Source organism: Oryctolagus cuniculus, chromosome 5 (genome assembly GCF_051225735.1).
Source record: "Oryctolagus cuniculus isolate XC-2025 breed Fujian yellow rabbit chromosome 5, ASM5122573v1, whole genome shotgun sequence".
Classification (NCBI taxonomy): domain Eukaryota; kingdom Metazoa; phylum Chordata; class Mammalia; order Lagomorpha; family Leporidae; genus Oryctolagus; species Oryctolagus cuniculus.
The window spans coordinates 97,385,523-97,401,634 of NC_142871.1; the positions used below are offsets into that span (position 1 = coordinate 97,385,523).

Sequence of the window (16,112 nt, forward strand, 5' to 3'; positions counted from 1 at the left end):
AACTGATATGTAACTTTCAAGAACACATAGAATGTTAGAGTTAAAAGGGACCTCAAACTATTGGTATCATCCTCCTCCTCATCCTCATCCTCCTTATTGTTACTTTAAAATTTTTCTTTTACTGTGGTAACAACATTTAACATGGTATCTATTATCTTAACATTTTTAAAAGTCTCAGATTGTTAAATGTAGGGAAAATGTTGCATAGTAATCCTTTTTTTTTTTTTTTTTTTTTTTTTTTTTTTTTTACAGGCAGAGTGGACAGTGAGAGAGAGAGACAGAGAGAAAGGTCTTCCTTTGCCGTTGGTTCACCCTCCAATGGCCGCCGCGGCCGGTGCGCTGCGGCCGGCGCACCGCGCTGATCCGATGGCAGGAGCCAGGAGCTTTTCCTGGTCTCCCATGGGGTGCAGGGCCCAAGCACGTGGGCCATCCTCCACTGCACTCCCGGGCCACAGCAGAGAGCTGGCCTGGAAGAGGGGCAACCGGGACAGAATCCGGTGCCCCAACCGGGACTAGAACCCGGTGTGCCGGCGCCGCTAGGTGGAGGATTAGCCTAGTGAGCCGCGGCGCCGGCCTGCATAGTAATCCTTTAAAACTTACTCATTGCAAATAATTGTGATTTTATGCCCCTTGATTCTCAACTTCCCATTCCCCCCTCCTTTGAACTTTTGACAACTACTTCCTACTCTCTGATGAATTTGATTATTTTGGATACCTCATAGAAGTGGACTCAGGTCAGATTTGTTCTGTCACTGGCTTATTTCTCTTAACATAATGTTCTCTAGGTTCATTCATGCTGTCACATGTTGCAGGATTTCCTTTTTTTTTTTTTTTTTTTTTTGGCTTGTGTTAAGTGTGTTTTTATTATTTATTCAATTCTTTCCTTCTCTTGAAATGTTAGTTTCTGAGAGCAGAGATGATGTCTGCTTCATTCACTGCTGCTTTTCCAGCCTCTGGAACATGGCCTACCTCAGTGTGTGTGCCCAGTAAGTGTATGAGGAAGGTATGGTTCTGTGCTGAGAATCCACTGAAGGAAAGACATACTTGGTCTGCAACTTCTAGAAGTGTAGCCTCTGATGAGGTCTTTGCTGTTTTTGTTCACTGCTATGCTGACCCATGACCCTTGGAGATGTGATTCCCACTCACAGTTGGATTTCTGTGATGCAAGATATAAATATATACCTTATTTGAAAAGATTTGATTGTTTAGGATGATGCCTTTCCGTCACAGAGGATGAACACAATGCTGGAGGGTAGGCACAGTGGAACAGGTTACTGGGGATGGGCACATTGGACTTCTTCTGGATGTCAGCACCTCAGGGTGCAGGAAGATGCCTGAGGCTTGGCATCCATGAATAACATTCCTGAGCATCATGATCTTGTTCTTGTGGATACCACAGGTTATAAGTCAGGTTCCCGAAGTTGTTACGTTGTTGTCTCCCATCTCGTTACAGCTGTAGGAGCAGATGAAGATGTTTCCCTTCCAGCTGTAGAAGAAGCATTTGCAGGCAGTGCAGCTCTGCACAGAGCTGGCCAGTGCCATGGCCTCCTTGTCTTTCTGTAGCTCCTGTTTCAGTGAGTTCAGCACCCAGGCAGCTTTACAGCTTCTCCTGAGGATGGGGAACCCAGAAATGAATTCCTGAGCCTGGGTCAGAAATGAGTTCCTGGCTCTGTACTGGGTAGGATAGTTTGTGTGAGATGGTTCTCATCCTCATCCTTGCTGCTGGGGCTCAGGCCTCCATGGCTGATGCCTGGGGTCTGGGCTACTTTGTCTCATTGCTGCTCCTCTCTGGCTCCTGGGAGCCGGCCTTGGAATCTGGCTTTGAGAGGCTGGTGCTGGGTGGGCAGGGCTGTGGCAGCCCTGGATGAAATGTCACAGGTCCTAGGGCTCAAAACCAGATTCTGATTCTCTAGGTCCAAGGACATTAAAGAGTGAGAGCCCTGTGTAGGGGACAAATTCAGAGAGGACTTGCTCAGTCCTCTATCAATTTCTGCTCTAATCTTTAGTGTATCCTTTCTTCAGCTAACTTTGGACTTAGTTTGCTCTTATATAATCCCATTAGGTATAAACTTACCTTATTTGAGGTTATTCTTTTTTATTATAGGTACATACTATTTATAAATTCCATCGAATCCCACACATTTTGATAAGTTGTATTTTTTTTTTCATTTATCTTCAGGTTTTTCAAAAAATTTCTGTTTTGTTTATGTCCTCTGATCAGTTGGTTGTTCAGGATTATGTTATTTAATAATTATATCCTATATTTGACAAGCAAATGCCAAAATAAATTTCCTAGGACAAGGTTTTCAATTAACTCCCATAATAACAAAACTTTTTGAAGATAGGAGTCATGGATAGGGTTAGATTACAGCATTAGGAGCTTTTCTGCCAAACCAGAATACTCCCTGGGCTGAGTCTGAGGTCACCAATGTTTAAAGATAGCCTGCTATCTAGACTGCTTCCCACACTGGTGTATTGTTTCCTTTTTAGCTTGTCTCTATTATTAAACACCTGAAATGATATTTCTACTACTCCTTTTCCAATTATTTCAAACTCCTATTTGGATTACCAATTATGCTGTGGATATGAGCATATTAATTTCCAATCTAGGTTCTTGCCTCATACAGAGGTAAGAATTTCAAGTGGAGACTAGTAATGTGCAAATAGGAACAGGATTTATTTAACAGTGAGGGAATCAGCATACTTTTATATATGAGTTTGAGCTGCTGCCCCAGTTGGGGAAATACCTATCACGAGTGGGCCAGAGGGTTGCCATGAAAGAGAGAAAGAAAGAATGGTACCTGTAAATGTGGTTCATGATGAAGACAAACCTATTTCCCACTCTCTTTTTATGAGGTGGTGTGGGGAGCAACTGGGAGCAACTCGGACTAGACTAAGTTACTGGAATTAAGACTTATTCTATGCATCTGCTCTCCCACAATATGGCGCTGGGAGAGGAGGAAACAGCTTCTACACAGCTGCCTCCAGTTCAACCAATAAACAGCAGGACCTGCTCCTGATTGGAGGAGAGCAGCGTACTCGGCGTGTGGGTAGCAGAGTTGGGATTGGCGGAAGAGGACTATAAAGGAGGAGAGAGACAACATGCACCAGGAACATCTATCTAAGGGGAACACCTGAGCAGCCCCCGAGAGAGCCGGCTGGCGGTGTGCCGCTCCCCCGCGGAAGTGGGGAAAGTGGCAGGGGGAACCGCCCTTCCATGGAGGTGGAAGGGACGGTAGCCCACCTGGGAAGAACCAGCAGCAAACCCGGGGAGGGCCGAGCAGACAAAAGAACAGCGCAGGGTCCTGTGTCGTTCCTCCACGAAGACGGGGAGCAACAGGTAGGGTATGGTACCTTACTTGGATATGCAAACAGAGTGGGTTCTAGGTATGTGCCATGGTCCCAGCAGAGACAGTGCATCCTGGGAAGGTGGGGGTATTAAGCTGACAGTTAAAGAGATTGGTGACAACTAACTGAGCACCTAAAAGGAAACCTGTTGAAGTGAAATGGACACTATGAGAAACAATGACTTGATCAGCTCTTGTCCTGACTGTCGAAGAATAACTTACTATTTTATTCCCTTTAGTATTTTTTTGTTCTCCTTAATACCATTGCTTGAGCTCTTTAATTAACACACAAATATTCTTAGGCATTTAAAATTAACTGAAAAGTGATCCCTGTTAAATATAAAAGTGGGAATAAGAGAGGGAGTAGATATAAAGTTTGGCACATGCTCACTCGGGCTTTCTCCTACTGGTAGAGCTAGAAACATGCCAGAGGATTCCAATTCAATCTCATCAAGGGGGCATGTACCAATGCCATCTCACTAGTCAAAGTGATCAGTTCCAGTTCATAATTGATCAAAAAGATAGGATTAAGTGTCAGAGGCATTACATAAATAAGATCAGTGTCTCCAAATAATAATTGATAGAATTAAAAAGGAGAGAATGATCCTACATGGGAAGCAGGATACACAGCAGACTCATAGAATGGCAGATGTCTTAAACAGCACTCTGGCCTCAGAATCAGCCCTTAAGGCATTCGGATCTGGCTAAAAAGCCCATGAGAGTATTTCAGGCATGGAAAGCCAAGATAATGTGGCAAAAAAAGTGACCTCAATGAAAGATCTCTGAGATTCCAGTGGAAAGAACGGGCCATCAAAGAAGGAGGTACCTTTCTCTGTCAGGAGGAGAGAACTTCCACTTTGAATATGGCCTTGTCTAAACAAGATAAGAGCTGGTGAACTCAAGAGGCTTCCATAGCCTTGGCAGCTCAGGACAAGACCCTCAAGTGATTACTGATGTCCTAAATAAGAATATAATTGTTAAATCAACAACAGGAGTCACTGTGCACTTACTCCCCATGTAGGATCTCTGTCCTTAATGTGTTGTACTATGGGAATTAACAGTAAAACTGCTACTCAAACAGTACTCTATACCTTGTGTGTCTGTGTAGGTGCAGTCTGTTGAAATCTTTAATTAGTATATGCTAAATTCATCTTCTGTATATAAAAATTATTGAAAATGAATCTTGAAGAATGGGATGGGAGAGGGAGCAGGAGATGGGATGGTTGCAGGTGGGAGGGAGGTTAAGGGGGGGAAAAGCCACTATAATCCAAAAGCTGTACTTTGGAAATTTATATTTATTAAATAAAAGTTGAAAAAAAGAGATAGGGTTACATTGCCATGTTGTGAGAATTCCAGCTTGCCTGTAATTTTACTAACTGCTTAGGTCTAGCATGTCACAGTTACCTACAATACTGATTTGCTCACAGTTTCTATTATGTCACATAGATTTTTCTTTGAAAATATGTTGCCATTGAGATAATATATTTTAGAAATTATAACTTGATGGTATATTTTATGTATACTTGTATGAGTATAATGTGAGAAATCATATTTTTATAAAATTAGTTCTTTCTATACTTGATCTTAGCCAAAACACTGAGAGTGATTAAATTTAGTTCTTTCTATCAAAGAACATAAAATGCATTTTCATTTGCCAACCTATTTTAAAAATGACTTATAGTCAAAATTACATTTTGTTTCATATATTTGTTGCAATTACTTTTTAAGTATACTTTATTTCTTTATTAGATTTCTAATAAGTCATTTTTCAAAAGCCAACCATTATACTGAATACAAGTTTTCCTTTGGTGCATTTTCAAAGCACACAATGAAACTATACACAAATAATAAGTTATCTTTTATCTTCCAATAGTGTGTGTGTATATATATATATATTTCCTTTAATATTAGTTCAAAAGCTAAGACTTTCTTTACACTGTTGAATAAAAGGTGAGAGTAAACAATCTTCCATTTCCCAGACTTCTTGAATTATATCTTTTGCTTCATAATTAAATATAGTATTTGCTATACTTGTAGATAAGTTTTTTTTTTTGACAGGCAGAGTGGACAGTGAGAGAGAGAGAGACAGAGAGAAAGGTCTTCCTTTTCCGTTGGTTCACTCCCCAATGGCTGCTGCGGCTGGCAAGCTGCGGCTGGCACACCATGCTGATCTGAAGCCAGGAGCCAGGTACTTCTCCTGGTCTCCCATGCGGGTGCAGGGCCCAAGGACTTGAGCCATCCTCCACTGCACTCCCAGACCACAGCAGAGAGCTGGACAGGAAGAGGAGCGACCGGGACAGAATCCGGCACCCCAACTGGGACTGGAACTCGGTGTGCCAGCGCCACAGGTGGAGGATTATCCTATTGAGCCGTGGCACCAGCCTGTAGATAAGTTTTGAACTTAAGAACACTTCTTTCCGTATTAAACTTAGTTTTTTAAAAAAGACTTATTTATTTGAAAGGCCAGGTGACACTGAGAGAAGGTGAGATAGAGATATTCTGCCCACTGATTCACTTCCCAAGTGGAAACAGTAAGTAGTTCTGTGCCACGATGAAGCTAGGAGGCAGGAGCTCCATTCTGGTCTCCTGTATGGGTGGCAGGGGCCCAAATACTTGGGCCATCGTTTGTTGCCTTTCCATGCGCATAGCAGGGAGCTGGATCAGAAGCAGAGTAGCCTGAACTGAAACTGGCACTCTATTTTGGCATGCAGTCATGGAAAGTGGCAGCTTAGACCACTGCACTACAACTTGGGCCCTTGAACTTAGTTTTTTAAATTGGAAAATCAGGATTAATATAACTTATCAGTTTATCTATTTTTAGCATCTATTAAAATGATTGAAGGTTTAGTTATTTTTCCTTTAATTTCATTTATAGTTTTACCCTATATGATATATATTTATGCTCTCTATATGAATGTGTGTATATAAATATATGAATATATATATATATACATTTATGCATTTAAAAATTACTGATATATGGTGATACAATATTTTCTGTGACTTTATTCTTCATAGTTTTTGGTACTGATGTATTTATTTATCTACTGTTTTCTCTCATCCCTCAGTGTTTCTTTTTGTCTTTATTGTTTTCATCTTTTCTCCAATATGAATAAATGTGGACTTTGTTCTCTGAGTAGAGCTTGGGTGGCTCCTTCAATTTGAGGAATCATTTCTGTTTTAAATTGTGGGACATTCTTTGCCAGCATTCTGCTGCTTTTCCAGTCTAGTTGGCAGAAATTGTATGGTTCTCATTTTATGAACAAACTTTCTCCAAATTCCATATTTAGTTCTAACATCTTTACTGCCATATTCCTATGGCCTTTTCACCTCTCTCAAGCTTATGTAGACTTCTGAGACCTCTGTGAGCTGTTTAGCTTCTGTTCCTAATGGGAACTATTCTGGCTCCTGTAGATTTTTTCCTTTTTGCCTTTGAACACCTTCCCTCTGGTATTTATATTTGTTTCTAGTGACGGGATTGAATTTTGACATCTTTCTGCTCTACAGTAATGTCTAGATGCTCTATACTTTTTAACTCTTTATTTCAAATCACTTCTTGTTTTTTCCTGAAGATGGAGAAAATCAGATAAATAAAAATAAAGGCTCATATGAGGATACCATCATGGGTTAGTAGGACTTGTTTCCCCAGAACTAATGCAAGATGTTCAAACTATTGTTGTCTTAATGTAAAGAGTTGATGCATTGAGAGTACAGATGATCTAACTATGGCATCTAAGAGGTGAATGTTGTGGGAGGTTTTAGGTATTGGAGGTATGTCCTTGGAGGGTGATTCTCATGAGAAGGTTGATTATTTTTGTTAATTTTGAGCCATCCTTTCCTTCCTGGCTCACTATATGAACGTGCCTCTGCACCCACCATAACCAGCCCCCACCAGACACTGGACTCCAGGAGCACTGAATCTTGAACTGCAGCTTCCAAACTGTGATATGAAGTAAATTGCAATTCCCGAGTGGACTTTCATAATATACAGTTTTCCTGAACTTTTTGAAGTATTCTTGAATGTTTTTTAACTAAACTGATCTGTCCCTGAAGGAAGCACATTTCTCCTTGGAGATGTTTAAAAACTTTAATTAATTAAATAATTAATTTAGTTATTTTTAAAGATTTATTTATTTATTTGAAAGTCAGAGTTACAGAGAGAGAGGAGAGGCAGAGAGAGAGAGAGAGAGAGAGGTCTTCCATCTGCTGGTTCACTCCCCAATTGGCCGCAATGGCCGAGTTGTGCCGATCTGAAGCCAGGAGCCAGGACCTTCCTCTGGGTCCTCCCATGTGGGTGCAAGGACTTGGGCCATCTTTCACTGTTTTCTCAGGCCATAGCAGAGAGCTGGATCAGAAGTGGAGCAGACAGGACACGAACCAGTGCCCATGTGGGATTCCAGCATTGTAGTAGGCGGCTTTACCTGCTAAGCCATAGTGCCAGACCCTAAAAGCTTTATTTTTTAAAAAAATATTTATTCACTTATTTGAAAGGCAGAGTTAGAGAAGGAGAGATGGAGAAGTTGGGGGGGGGGAGATAAAGAGAGAGAGAGAGAAATATCCATCTGCTGGTTCACTCCCCTAATGGCTGCAATAGCCGGGCTGGTCCAGGCTGAAGACAGAAGCCTGGAACTCCATCTGGATCTACCAGGTGGGTACAGAGGCCCAAGTACTTGGGCTATCTTCTGCTGCTTTCCTTGGTGCATTAGCAAGAAACTGTATTGGAAATGGAGCAGCCAGGACTCGAACTGGCACTCATATGGGATGCCTGCATTGCAGGCAGCAGCCTAACCTGCTGTGCTACAATGCTAACTTAATCTAAAAGCTTTAATCACAGTCAGGTGTACTGGAAAATGCATGGTCTTTGAGAAGTTTAAAAATTTGAATATTTTTCTTTTTTTTTTATTTGACAGGTAGAATTATAGACAGTGTGTGAGAGAGAGACAGAGAGAAAGGTCTTCCTTCCATTGGTTCACTCCCCAAATGGCCACTACGGCTGGCGCTGTGCCAATCCGAAGCCAGGTACTTCTTCCTGGTCTCCCATGTGGGTGCAGGAGCCCAAACACTTGGGCCATCCTTCGCTGCCCTCTCGAGCCACAGCAGAGAGCTGGAGTGGAACAGGAGCAACCGGGACTAGAACCCGGCGCCCACATGGGAAGCCGACGCCACAGGTGGAAGACCAACCAAGTGAGCCATGGTGCTGGCCCCTCTTTTTGGCGTTCTAACAGCTGTTTTGTTTCTTGTTAAGTACAATTGATTTCTCTTCAAAGGAGGAATAAAACAGCCCCTCTGCCCAGTTGTTGTGAGGATTGATGTTAATGTATATGAAATAGACTGGTAAAAAGGAAGCACCTGGCTCCTGGCTTTGGATTGGCACAGTGTGCCGGCCACAGCTCGCTGGCCGTGGCAGCCATTTGGGGGGGTGAACCAATGAAAGGAAGACCTTTCTCTCTGTCTCTCTCACTGTCTAACTCTGTCAAAAAAAAAAAAAAGTGTGTACTAAATACTGATAGCTACTATTTTCATTTCTGCCCATGAGTATGATAATGAGCCCCTTTCCCTAATACCTTTGATGTATAGTTCATCAAGCCTTGGTAACTTTCCTTTATCTTGCAGTTTCTCTGTCTTCAGTTTGATGATTAATCTCCTTATTAAAGATTTACTCACTAAATTAAGAAAATGGTGCATGTGTAAGGCTAGTCTCATGAGATGCCATATCAAAAGACTCAGCATTTAATTATCATCTCTATAATTAATGTCTTAACACTAAAATCCATTTGGAGATGCTTGTAAGGAACCCCAGGCATAATTAAAGAGGGCAGTAGTCACCTACCTATAGAGCCCAGACTACTGGAGCACACTTTGCTATCACTGAATTCTCAGTAGAACATATCAGTGTCACTATCATTGACCAAGGAAAGGCTATGGATATTGTGAACTAACTGGATATCTGCACGTGAACTGACCATATATTGGTCAATACTAAATCTGATCTACACAATTCACCATCCTTAAGCCCTCAGGGAGTCCTAGAATTCAGCCAAGGCTGCTGGAATCTTTGTGCTATGTATTACAAGATAAACATCTATTTTCTTTCACTGCACGAGTGTCAGTGATTGGCTTGCTGTGTGTCAGGAGAGCAAACACAGGTTTTGGAGTTCTAAAACAATGATGAGACTCAGACATGTGTTACAACTTCCTTGTGTCCCCAGTTTTATGCTACTTAAAGTTGATGGGGGCACATTTATGTAATTGTGGTATGTTGGGACTTAAAAATATTTAAGCAAAATTTCTTACTATTTTCTTTTGAAAGAACACCCAGATTCATTGTGTTAGAAGACTGTACAGTTTTCGTGAGCTGTATATCATGAAAAGCAAGAGTAGCATTTGTGGGGGTAGAGAAGAAGAGATTCAAAGACCAGTTTTGAGGGGCAGACATTTGGTTCAGTGGTTAAGATGTCTCTTGGGATGCTCACATACCACATTGAAGTGCAGGGGTTGGGTCCTGGCTCTGATTCCAATCCAGCATTTTGCTAATGTATACTTTCGGAGGGAGCAGGTGATAGTTCAAGTACTTTGGTCCCTGCCACCCATTTGGGAGATCTGAATTAAGTTTTGGCCTATCTCAAGCCTGGCCCAGGTTCAGCTGTTGGGGCACTTGGAGAGTCAATGAGGGACTGGAAGATCTCCCATTTTCTGTCTCACTGCCTTTCAAATAATATTAAAATAAATAAAACAAAGATCAGTGTTGATGGATTACTATCCTCATTTCTATCTGTTTCTGATTTTTGTTTAATGTCTGATGTCCCTTGCTATCCTTGACATCCCTTTCAGCACTGCTCTTCTCCCTGGCTCACATTACGCTCCATTCAGCTGGGCTATTGATTTCTGGAAGAAAACCATCAAGGGAGAGCTTTCACTCAAGATTTGCCTTTTAAACTTCAAAAAAGATATTTTATAAAAATGACACTAGAACAGAAATTTTATTTTCCTTTCTTTAAACACAGCCAATTTAAACAGAACATACTTTAGCTGATGTTTTCTAAGAGTACATCCTATTTATTTCATGTAATAGGAAAAATAATGTAAGTAAACTTTTTTTTTTTGCTGTTGATAGACACTCCTGTAAAAGCTATCTTTCTTTCATTTGCTCTAGTTTTCATGCCACACATTATATTGTCACATTGATTGCATACTAATTGAACTAAAGAATGCATTAAAACAGCAGATGCTGTCAAAAAAAATAAAAAAGAAAGAAAGAAACAGCAGATGCTGATTGTTTATGGGATCCTAAGAGTTTTATGAACCATTCTATTCCATGGTTTGAAAAAAATGGTTTGCAGGCTATAAAGGCTTAGTCAATCCCAAGAAACCTAGCATCCACATAAAGTGATGGAATTCGTGAAACTTATTTTCTTTAAGATCTTTGTTGGAATACTTTATTCTTTAACCTGATATGGTAATTTTAAGTATTAATTTACCCATTTCTCCCCTCCCAAAGCAATGAGTACCCTGTCATTAGAATTATTCAAGCAGAGAACAGAAAGTTACATAATGAGTGTAATGGATGTCTTTAAACTTATGTATGAAAACATTTTGAATTTATCAATCAGTGAACAAGGATCTAGTTAAGAAGAGGGCTAAAACTTCGCTGTATCAATTTGTTTAAAATGGTCCTTTCCAAGGTTAAAATATAATATTTGAGTATTTAGTACTTTTTTCCTTAATATGAAAACTTAAATTGATTTCTATCTAAATGCCAGTCAACCCCACTTCCTAACTAGGTCTTAGATCCCAATGTTGCAGCCAAGATGGAGGATCTCTCTCTCTCTCTCTCTCTCTCTCTCTCTCTCTCTGCCCTCACCCTCGCCCTCACCCTCCCTCCCTTCCTCCCTCCCCTTCCCATAACTCTGCCTCAATAAAAATGCCTGAAATTTTAGGGAAGAGATATTGGAAGTCCTTTGGGATGTGTAAATTCAGTTCAAATTCTGGATAGAGCCTATATATTAACTGAGAAACAGGTGTCAGTTTTACCATCTTTGAAATGAGTATAATAATACCTGTCCTACTGGGTTGCTGTAAAGATTAAATGAGGTTGTGTACCTGAATGACCATAGCAAAGTTCTGGCACAAGGTAGATAGTAAACAAATTCTAGGTTCTTATTCCCTTATTGAGTTGGAGTTGAAACAAATTTCATGAAAAAACCCTTTTACCCACAGTGGTGGCCTTTATAAAATCTATGTTGAATATTTAATAGAAGATGATTTACTTATTCTTGACATTCTTTAAGATTGTGATAATGAAAAAAAAAAAAAAAACCTGGTTACCTGTGAGCAAAGTTAGAGCTGAGGGAGAAATGGCTGGGTGTGTGTGCATTTTGTTTTTATGAATTTTAATTATAAGCCTAAGAATGTTCCTATTATAAATTTCCTTGGAAAGATCTTTGTTTACTGACTCTTGAAAAGTAGTTAAATAACTGAGATTACACATCTTGTAATAAGCTAAACCCCTAGTGAAAAGTACTCTAAGAAGAAAATCATCTACAAAGTGATTGTGTGGTAAAGTTGGCATATAATGGATAGACCCATTTCTTAGACATCACTCAGAGATGCTCCTCCAGCAATAACTGGGTTGTTTATTTAGTTGAAGGGTTTAGGCATCTCTGATATCTAAATCTGAGGGCTGTGAATAAAGAGAAGTGCAATTAACTCAGTGAACTTGAAACCACATTCTTCCATCTGTTGAGCCCAGTGTCAGACTGGGAAGAAGCCAGTGTTGTGGTAAAAGGGGCAAACAGCTCGTGGAGAAATGTGCCCTTCTTCTTTCACCACTGCCCTTTAAAACAGTTTAGCTTGAGCATCTTTAGCATATCATGCATTTATCTGGATTGGATACATGGAAAAAAGTCAGCATCGTGCTTTGTGAGTTGCAGGCTGCGGGTTTGGCAGGACACGGGCATGGGTTCCCAGGCCACTTAAACCCACGTGAATAATGGTAACGGGACCCCTTTTCCATTTCCCACCCATAAACAAAATGAAAAGACTAAACAAAATGTTCTTTTTTTTATCCTAGTCAAAAACAAATACAAAAATGAGTGGAAGAAGGATCTGGTCAAATTTACTGTAAATGCCTCCAGTAAATGAGAAACCCTTTGTTTCCATTTTTGAAATGTCAGTACACTTTGAGTGCATATTTAACCTGCAAACTTTCATTTGCTGTTTTAAGTAAGAGGTGCTGTGGTCACAGTTGTATGAGGCCAGTCCGTAAGGAGCTTGAATTTTTTTTTTTTTAATTTATTTACTTATTTGAGAGACAGTTACAGACAGAGAGAGGGAGAGACAGAGAAAAAGGTCTTCCATTGGCTGGTTGACTCCCCAAATGGCTACAATGGCCAGAGCTGTGCTGATCCGAAGCCAGGAGTCAGGAGCTAATTCCAGGTCTCCCACTTGTGTGCAGGGGCCCAAGGACTTGGGCCATCTTCCACTGATTTCCCAGGCCATAGTAGAGAGTGGGATCAGAAGAGGAGCAGCTGAGATTCTTTTTTTTTTTTTTAATTTATTTATTTTGTTTTTTGAAAGTCGGAGTTACAATGAAATAGAGAGAGAGGTCTTCCATTCACATGTTCACTCCTCAGATGGCCATAACAGTCAGCCCTGGGCAGGCTGAAGTCAAGAGCTAGGAGTTTCATCTGGGTTTCCCACATGGGTGGCAGGGGCCCAAATACTCGGGCCATCTTCCACTGCTTTTCCCAGGCCATTAGCAGGGACCTGTATCAGAAGTGGAGCAGCTAGGATATGAACTGGTGCCCATATGGGATGCCAGCCTCACAGGAGGCGGTTTTACCCTCTGTGCCACAATGCTGGCCCCGAAACAGCACCCTTTTGCTACATCCTCCAGCACAATCTTTCCATGCAAATGCTTATTTAGGAATTTTTGGACTTAATGAAATTCAAATTGGTCTCAGTGCTTTCAACACAACTGCTCACATAAATGATACAAATCAATCCTATTATCCACCAATAACTAAGAACCATACATGATATGGAAATATGTGAATACAATAATATGCATATTTTCATGTGTGTCATTATTTAAGAAATATACATGTACATTAATTTAAATATTATTATATAAGAGGCTGAAGCACACTTAAGCTTTATTCACTTTAAGAGCCAACAAATACTTTGTTGTAAAAAAAAATCTATAAAAAGAAATGTTAGCTGCTAAGAGCTATTTCATTTTAAATTCAGGTAAAGACAAAATTGATCCCTCAAAAGTAGCAGCCTTATAAAATAATCTAGCTTGCAAAAATTCAATTTTGTAATTAAAATAATTTATCACCATAATAGAAATGCAAAAGAGGTATTAAAGAGATTCTCAACTCTTCAATGATTACTTCAAAACCAAGAGAAGGCATCACAAAGAAGAAACACATATGGGTTCTATAGTCCAAACGAAATGAATTGTTGAGTCTATCAAGCTGATACTTCTTAAAACACTTTCTTTTTCAAGACTAAAGTAAATAAAAAACCTGCACGTGGAGGGTAACCTCCCCTACACAAGATCCTGGTAAACTTGCAGGATATGTGTGAGTACCTGCCCCCACAAATAAGGAACAACAGATCAGAAAGACAAAGATATGAACATGAACTAGGAAAACTCAAAGGTCAGAAGGAACATTCGGAAGACTGCAATCCAGTAAATGAAAGAGAATTAAGGCATGCTAACCACATACGATTCTCTAGAAACTTGGGAAGCTTTAAAAAAATTATAAAAAAGAAAAACCTGTGTATTTAATTCTTCTTTTGCAAAAACAAAAATGTCTTTCTTACAGAGTTTAAAGAACATTTTACTATCCTTCAATGGATAAATTTTCTTCCAATCTGAATATCCTAGGATAGGAAGCACTTTACTTTCTCCTAATTTTTCCCTGACCTAAAATAACAGGTAACATTAGTGTGATATCGCACTCACTGTAGATTCAGTGCTGTTTTCCTTATCCTGCTTTTCTTCTGCATGTGGTGAATCTGCTTCATTTCTGCTGTCCTCCCCCTCACTGGAATCACTGTCTGATCCATCTTCAACCTGGGCAGACTGCTCTTCCCGAGAACTTTCACAGGTTCTGTCTGTAGGAACAGCTCCTTTCCATTGGGGTAAAATGGTGCAAAATGCTTCTTGCCAATCTCTTCTTTCTAGGTATTCCAGAATAATCTCAAACACATGATTAACAGCCAAAACTTTTCTACTATTCATCTTCACAAAATTTCCAAGGGGGAAATGTGCATGGTCAATTCCATAATCTGATGCTTGTTTATATGTGATTCCCTTGTGATGGTTGTGATCTACTAATCCTCCAATCACATAAGCCTTTGATTCATCTAATTCCTCCAGTACATTAGGTGAGTCTGATGTCAGATAAATCAAGTCTTCTTTTTTAATGAGTTCAGTATAGTGCTCTGATTTGATGTTGATATCCTTCCAGTTGACCCATCCTTTGTCACTTTCATCCATATTCTTTTTCAGCTGGCCTCCATGGCTTGTCAAGTAAAACTGCACAGGATGCAGTGCACGTCGGTTTTCTGCATAACATCGTTGAATCTGCTTATGAAGTTTTTTAATATCCTTTAATACCATCAAGTCATCAAAACTGCAGTCAATGACAAGGCGGAGTGTGCTGTGAACAGCATGTTTTCGCACACGTTTTCTGTCATTTCCATCTGAGTTTGAGTCCAGTTGACATTGTCGCTCTAATTTTTTTCTCTTGCGTTTTTCTTTCAGCTTTTGTTTGCGGAGTTCTCGTTGTTCCTCCCACTGTTTCTGTTTTATTAGCTTCTTCATTTGTCATTTAGATATTGGTTCAACCCCTTCACCTTCTGGCTTCTGGCTCTCCTCTTGACCTTCACCTAAGTCTTCCTTTCTTTCAACATTAGAAGTCTCGATAAACGCTGGTGACATTTCAGATGACATTTGGTGCCTCTTGCTGAGGTGTTGATGGGGAGCAGGAACGCTCGCAGAGATAAGCCTTTCTGGAGTGTTCCTCGACACCGCTCAGGAATCCTCCGTCGGAAACTTCCGAGCAGCTGAGATTCTAACTGGTACCCATATGGGATGCAGGTGCCACAGGAGGAAGCTCAGCCCACTAGGCCACAGAGTTGGCCTCTTTTTTTAATTTTAATTATTTTATTTCAAATTGTGTATATTTGTCTTCTGGGTGAATATGGCAGAAGTTAAGACCAGTGTTTGTATTTGTTCCCTTTCAAAACTCTACTAAAACACCGGTAAGACAATAAAACCAGTATAAACTCCAGAGGAGACAGGACAGAAGAAGAAGGTGGCAGTAGGTGAGATGTGTCAACATGTTTTTGGATGCTAGGAAGTACACACTGGGGTAGTCACATATATAAAAGAACTATGCTGCTAAATTGTCTAAAGAAGGGATATTGTAGGAGAGCAGGATTTCCCTTTAAAAATCTAGAAAGGCTCAGAAGCTGGAGGCACCTCAATGGATGCAAAGGTCAGTGGCAGCTAAAAACTGGGCATTCAGTCAAAAATTTGTATATGAAGGTAAGTCCCAGGTCTTTACTCTACTTGGAGCATTGATGAGTACTCCTCTTCTATTAATGTGGAAGCCTGCTGGTTTATTCTCTGCAGACAGTAAAATCTGATTGGTTCTTGATTTAGGGAGAGAGGAACGGCAGGACTGAGTGTCTAGGCTGAAAAAGGGAGTCAAGTGGTCATTTAAAAATTTATTTACTTTTATTGTTTGA

The 16,112-nt window shown here is 40.2% G+C and overlaps 1 protein-coding gene and 1 long non-coding RNA gene across 4 annotated transcripts in view; one reads left to right on the forward strand and one right to left on the reverse strand.

Annotated features, from left to right (window-relative positions):
- Positions 1-2,864: 2,864 nt before the first annotated feature.
- The window catches only part of LOC149126587 (uncharacterized), a 122,698-nt gene continuing 109,450 nt past the window's right edge, over positions 2,865-16,112 (forward strand). For both annotated transcript variants that reach the window (XR_016233432.1, XR_016233431.1), the window contains exon 1: positions 2,865-3,340. This is a non-coding gene — a long non-coding RNA (uncharacterized LOC149126587). The remainder of the gene's footprint in view (positions 3,341-16,112) is intronic.
- On the reverse strand, positions 12,884-15,418 carry LOC100352086 (tRNA methyltransferase 10 homolog A). Of its 2 annotated transcripts, XM_089332996.1 has the most exons (2): positions 14,320-15,418; positions 12,884-13,112 (listed from the first exon to the last, which is right to left on the reverse strand). In XM_089332996.1, exons 1-2 carry the CDS (start codon positions 15,181-15,183, stop codon positions 13,014-13,016), a joined length of 963 nt encoding a protein of 320 aa, XP_089189122.1. In that variant the 5' UTR covers positions 15,184-15,418; the 3' UTR covers positions 12,884-13,013. The 2 variants fall into 2 exon arrangements, with proteins under 2 accessions (XP_089189122.1, XP_069930744.2); XM_070074643.2 differs by lacking the exon at positions 12,884-13,112 and having other exon boundaries at positions 14,218-15,413.

Bases quoted from the DNA above. Each gene is read 5' to 3' on its own strand.
- LOC100352086 (XM_089332996.1), bottom strand. From the start codon at position 15,183: ATGAAGAAGCTAATAAAACAGAAACAGTGGGAGGAACAACGAGAACTC. The intron at 13,113-14,319 runs GTGAGTGCGATA...CTTCTGATACAG, and splicing joins AAAACAGCACTGAATCTACA to GTCCCTGCTAATGGCCTGGG.